This window comes from Fusarium vanettenii (genome assembly GCF_000151355.1).
Source record: "Fusarium vanettenii 77-13-4 chromosome 1 genomic scaffold NECHAsca_1_chr1_3_0, whole genome shotgun sequence".
NCBI classification, from domain to species: domain Eukaryota; kingdom Fungi; phylum Ascomycota; class Sordariomycetes; order Hypocreales; family Nectriaceae; genus Fusarium; species Fusarium vanettenii.
In genome coordinates, this window is record NW_003315881.1 from 4,927,295 (window position 1) to 4,933,425 (window position 6,131).

At 51.0% G+C, this 6,131-nt stretch overlaps 3 protein-coding genes across 3 annotated transcripts; 1 reads left to right on the top strand and 2 right to left on the bottom strand.

Moving 5' to 3' along the window:
- Positions 1–31: 31 nt before the first annotated feature.
- On the bottom strand, positions 32–1,605 carry NECHADRAFT_75807 (uncharacterized protein; the record flags this gene model as incomplete). The annotated part of the gene is made up of 3 exons (XM_003054708.1): positions 32–406; positions 468–1,424; positions 1,510–1,605. 3 exons carry the CDS (start codon positions 1,603–1,605, stop codon positions 32–34), a joined length of 1,428 nt encoding a protein of 475 aa, XP_003054754.1.
- Positions 1,606–2,580: 975 nt separating this feature from the next.
- NECHADRAFT_31739 (uncharacterized protein) lies at positions 2,581–4,140 on the bottom strand (the record flags this gene model as incomplete). The annotated part of the gene is made up of 4 exons (XM_003054709.1): positions 2,581–3,221; positions 3,292–3,465; positions 3,542–3,863; positions 3,970–4,140. The coding sequence occupies 4 exons, from the start codon at positions 4,138–4,140 to the stop codon at positions 2,581–2,583; spliced, it is 1,308 nt and encodes a 435-aa protein (XP_003054755.1).
- A 746-nt stretch (positions 4,141–4,886) lies between these two features.
- On the top strand, positions 4,887–5,630 carry NECHADRAFT_75809 (uncharacterized protein; the record flags this gene model as incomplete). The annotated part of the gene is made up of 2 exons (XM_003054005.1): positions 4,887–5,293; positions 5,426–5,630. 2 exons carry the CDS (start codon positions 4,887–4,889, stop codon positions 5,628–5,630), a joined length of 612 nt encoding a protein of 203 aa, XP_003054051.1.
- Positions 5,631–6,131: the final 501 nt, after the last annotated feature.

Here is a 6,131-nt window from a genome sequence, read left to right on the forward strand (position 1 = left end):
TCCCCTCCTTGAACCCTCTTCCCGCAGATGATCAGTGTGCGATGTCTTCCCAGCCCTGCCATCCACGACCCTTGACCTGCTTCAGCTCCTCTTCATCGTACTTCTTCCCTGCTGTAAAATAGCCAGCGTTGATCTTAGCATCAATCTCTACGCGGGAATCGGCTGGAATCAAGCCTGCCTTCATGTTAGCCATGGGATCTGAAGCGCAATATAGTGCGTAAATGGGACGAGATGGGTTGGAGCAGCTAGGGATCAACGCACTGTCTGGGATGGGGATTCTTTCGAGGATGGGAATCCCCTGCTCTACGATCGCGTCATGCTTCATGTTGGACATGGAGAGCATGCGGTCGATCTTCTTCACACCAAGCCAGTGCAAGATGTCGGGCATCAGGGCTTGGAATCTCATCTATAGCGTCCATCATGTCAGCTCAACAGTAACATCAACCCAATAGTTTAGCTGCTCTTACATCGCGAACACCAGCAATGTTCTCGGTACGGGCAAAATACTTGTCGGCCGTATCTCCGCCTCGCTTCCGGGCGTTGTAAACAAGGTACTTGACGACCTCACCCAGGGCGCGACCTTCTTTACGGAAGTAAATGACAATACCGGAGCCGCCATTCTGGGCCTCCTTAATGGCCTCCTCAATGCCAAAGGTCAGATATGGTCGACAGGTGCAGATATCTGATTGGAAAACGTCGGAGCCGTTGCATTCGTCATGGATGCGAAGAGCCAGTCTGCAGCTGGCATCTGACACCTTTTCTGGCGCGCCGAAGATGTATACCGTGAGCCCCCCAATAGGTGGGAGGAATACCTTCATGTCTGGCCTCGTCACCAACTCGGGATAACTGCCACCGGTGTGCTCGAACAAGGCCCGGCGCAGTGTTCCCTCGTCGATACCGAACCGAGATGCGACGCCTGGAAGATACCAAACAGGCTCCACGGCGCACTTAGTGACGCGCACGTCGCCATTCTCGCTGACGACAATGTTGCCGTCCACGGGAAGACGTCCCTCCTTGATAGCATCTGTGATCTCTCCGACTCGCATGTGAGCGCGGGTTATGGCAATCGTTGGTCGTACGTCCAGTCCATTGGCCAGATGGTCCTGGAAGTTCTTGACGATATCATGACCGAAAGGATCCATGGAGACGATCTTGGTCGGGTCGGACCACGCGGGTTGTTGCGGGAAATCAAAGGTAGGCTGCGTGTTCTCGAAGCTCGGACGGAAGTCGCGGGGAAGATCCCCTGCGGCAATGGCGAGCGCATTGTAGATGCTGTAGCTACCACCGTGAGCTCCGATGGCGTTGCGTCTTGTCAGAGTCTTGCCGCTCCGGGAGACGAGCACCGGCCCTCGCTTCTTGGGGTCAGCATCGCCCCAGTTGAGGTCAACCGGATCGACAACGCTTTGGCCGGGATAAGTGGTCAACTTTGAGGGGTTGTTAGTCACGTTATCCTGAAACGATGCTTTCTCAAGGGGAGTTGCGAGCAACGGAACTAATGAGGCCACATACGATGATACGTTGTGAGTAGCCGTCTTTCGTAGCAGTGACATTGGTTGATGCGCCGTTCATGGCTGTGCCGTTTTTCATCTCGCTGTTGATTGTCATATTGAGGGTCTGCAAACGTTTAGCTGGCCGAGGATTAACAAAGTCGTCAAGACACGTCGTATTCAGGCTTCCCATCTTGCCAGCGTTTTAAGCAAGTCGCCCAGTGGATTTCTGTTTATAGCAATTCGCAGTTTGGCATCTGCAGAGATTTACTTGCTTGATTCCCCGAAATCATGCCTCCTGTGTCTGAGACTTCGTCAATGTCGCTATCGTGTGCTGCTTCTGTAATCTTCACGTGGATAATCAAGCAATGAGTTCAGATAGTCGTCAATCGACCTATCGTTGGACCCTCGGAGCCAAGATAGGATTTCCCAAAACGCGACGATAAGAGCCTTATGGGGCAACTAATCGCCTTAAGGTAGCGAAAGCATCACGTGGGCATGAGGGGATCGCTGTGATTGCTTTGCTCTGGTCGATAGGCACTACAGTATAACCTGTGCTACCCTACGGTAGATATCCATCTGTGGGGAGATAATGGGACGAGATAAGGCCCTGCTAGTCCTACGATACTTATCTGATATGACATGACATTTTGAGATAAGAATGCAAAGAAAGATAACGGCAACATCAAGCGCTAGGCAACTCTCAGCAAGTGGTAGATCTCAACGTACCTAGTGGGGCTTGTTGTGCTCACAGAGTAATAGCACCCAAGTGACTTCGAATGCTTCTCTGTACGATCTAGACCCTATGTCTTGCAGCTGGATACATGAACTTTGCACGGATGTCTAGCCATTATGCCTATACCTTAAAAAGGAAATTGTTGGACAGGAAAGCTGCGTGTCAAGGTGAATTTCGGATTGAACACAGAGTTTGACTTCTGCTACCTGACTTCCCATCAAGCGTACATCCAGGCAGACACGTGCATGATTGATGAATGCCGTAACCAAGAAATCGTAGATGGTGAGCGTTGTTTAAAGATATTTACAAACATGAATGAACCATTACTAGTCGAAACAAACTCCCTTTTTAGTTCGCTTAGAACAGGGTCCCATCGCCATCTATGAGAATTGGGCTAGACTTCGTCGCAGGACGGAGTTTTGAAGCCATCTCCCGGCCACCTTTCCACGTCCCTGCCTCCAACATCTGTGCCATGTTCAGAGTATAACCGCTCTTCTCAAACTCGAGCGCCACCAACTTGTGAAGTTCGTCGAGGAGGGCCACGGTCATGGCTCGCCATTCGACAATGGTGTCGCTAGTGGCGTTAAACATGGGCAGTTCCTGGCCAGATAATTTTCTCCCTTCTCTAAGGGTCTCTGGTTTCAGCTTCAGGGCACCCAAGTCGACAAATAGACCTCCGTTTCGGTATTCAGGAAGTCCGGTGCCGAGATCGAGGTTGGAGATCTTGAAGCCCAAGACACGAGTGAAGGGGACCGTGAGGGAATATCCAAGCCATTGTGTGAGTTTATGGAATGGCTGTACCGCGGCTATCTCTGCGCCAAGTCCTGTCTCTTTGGACCCGTCAGACAGGACCCGAAGTGGCCATGCATCACCCAGGGATGTCCCGGCGACAGTGGTGCGATCCTTTGGCCACGCGGGTAGGAGAATGCGCTGGAGAGTAGACCAAAGGAGCTCATAGTCGAGAGTGTCGGACGCCTTTGAAGCTTTTATCAAGTAGTCTGGCACCCACAATTAGCCCCGTGATAGATCCTGCCAACTTTGCTCCCCGGCAATGAGTTCAGTGCTCACCAACAATGTTACCAGGTCTGCCAGTCGAGCCAGCCAGGTCGGGCTGTTCAAGCAGTGATCGGCCGACAGTGCGCATGAGCTCTACACGTGATGAGACACCAATAAGAGGATTATCGACAGAGATCTGGAAATGTTCTTCGAACGCCTTCTCCGACAGATTGACTAGTCCTTTGCCTAAACGACACCAAATATTTCATGTTAGGAGACTGCACGGGACCCAGCAAAAAAGGAGGAGAAGATGTGTGCTTACCATCAACTACACAATCTGTACTGTCGCTGCTAAACACTCCAGACTTGAACATGTACAGGGACGCGACGCCAATGCCTTCGCTTCTGTTGTACATCTGGTTGGTACCTGGTTCCTTGAACTTCCATACATCTCCCGCGCCGGCGTCTAGCAAAACAGACACGAAGAAGAGATCTACCAAGCGCCGGATCAGCTCCAACTTGTCGCAACCTTGAGAAGTCCAGGTATCAAGGCATTGAGCCAATCGTGGAACACCGCCAACCTCTAAATGCTGCCATCTGCCATGAGGAGGAATTTCGGCAAATCGATCGGGTCCGAAATCGCGCTGTCATAGGGTCAGCAACGAAAGCAGCGCTTGCGGGAGGCAATGCTTGGTTTGGTTCTCGCGTTGTGCGGTCTAAGTAAATCGGCTATGAGGAGCGAGGGCTCACCTTGATGACTCCAATCACGAAATCGGCGACGTGCGGCATGCGTTGAGCTTCATACTCGAAGCTCCGCAGCGACCCCTCCTGGGCCGCACGAAGCACGAGCTGCGATCGCTCCCGCACCGCTTGAAGGCTAAGCAGATACTGAATGTTGGGGTCTACAGTTGCAGACGTCATGATGGGCCAAGTTGTCGACGTCTTGGCTTGGTTCTACCGAGCACTACACAACCTTGGGTAGGTAGATAGGTAGTTAGAGAGTTTGTACAAAAGGAGCAGGGCGGGATTGATCTTGATGTTGGAAATCATGATGAATTTCATTTTCATTATACAAACGGGCCGTGGGGCAGCATGTAGCTCGCGATTGAGTCGGCAACGCTGCAAGCCCTCAGACAAGGCTACTCTAGTGAAGGATGCTTTCCCCTCAGGAGCCGTGGATAAGGCTCTTGGCCTGTTATGGTCAGGTACCTACCTACCCTAGGTAGGACATCAATGTGGAGACGATAGCGATCTGTGGAGTTTTTTTCTCTGGTGCCAAGCTACCAGGTCTTATCCTTATCCTTATCCACTCTCCCTCTTCTCAGTGATAAGAGCTCCTGTGCTTATCAAGACTCTAAGATTCCATATCTCAGTCGCCTGAGACAACTTCAATGACTGCGACCAGAGCCGATTAGACAAACTTTGCTGGCAGATACTCAACATTGGCAGCGATGATTGCAGCCATGCTTCGTGCCGTAAATGATCGCTCACAGAGCGAAAACGGAGGCATCCTTCTAGGCTCTGGGACTCCCGCCATATGACCATTCAACCCTCCTCGCATCGTCAGGTCACTAAACCAACCATATATCTTCTTTTTTATCCCCCATTAACAACATTTGTTCTCTCATTATTCGACCTACAGCCGATCGTCTTTACACACACTCATCATGGCACCGAATTCCTTCCTCGTCTCGGACCCTGCCTACGGCCCGGTCTTGAGCAAGCTTCGGCAAGGCGTTGAGCGGCCGGCGACAGTTCGAGCTCTAGTGGGCGAGCTCACCAAGATACTGACCAAGAATGCGGTCAAAGAGGCGGCGTCTCCAGATGAGAAAATCGCCGTCATTGTCATTTTGCGATCCGGCCTTGCCATGATGGAGCCATTTGTCGACTGTCTCCCCGAGGACACCGACATGGTGATCCATCATATCGGCTTGTTCCGAGAGCGCCAAACCCTACAGCCCGTTGAGTACTACAACAAGCTACCGCTCAAGGCTCCCAACATCAAGCGTGCATATGTCCTGGATCCTTTGGTGGCTACCGGTGGCACAGCTGGGGCTGCCATCTCAATTCTCAGGTCAGTTTGCCTTGCGTGTTCTCCTGAATACACAAGTGATCCCACGTTAATGAAGAGGGAGAAACCCAAACTTCTCGGGACCCTGGAGCGGACAAATGATGGACAAGAAACATGATCTAACTGTAGACGTAGGGAATGGGGTGTTGAAAGCATTTCCTGCCTGTGCCTTCTGGCTAGTAGGCCGGGTCTCGAGAAGGCCGCTAATGTCTGGCCCGAGAACACTCGCTTCTTCGTGGGCGCGGTTGACGAGGAATTGGACAGTAAGGGCTACGTCAAGCCAGGACTCGGAGATATTGGAGACAGCCTATTTGGAACTGGGAACAGTTCATCTCAATAAATCACGCGTGTTTATATGTGATGAGTAAAGGCATTTCCAAAAAAAAGTCGGGTCGATACTTTTAATGTTGTTACATTTGTTAACTCCTTTACCTAAAGTCCATGCTTAATGCCATAAAGACGTGATTGTTTTTGTGGTAGTATAAAACTGCCACGGAGTCCGCCCATGTGAATTTTGATCTGGCACGAGACAACGGTTAGTCTTGAATAAAAATCGACCATGTCGGGAAATGTTGGAGATCTATCTGTACCTCCTAAAAAAGAATCTTTATTTCCCGTCCGCAGTATAGGACCGGACGGAGCTGAATGGCAGATATTGTGAGTATTTATTTTCTTGAGGGTCAGAGAAGAGAACCTTACCTAATATTGGCACATTAATGCCGACTTGACCAACATTTACGGACCGCTGGAAGACTTGGGCGTTGGCCGGGCTGTTTGTAAAGATGGTGCAACCATTGCCGTCTGCATCCGGCACCTCAGTCAGCTTTGATTTGAAGTTGTC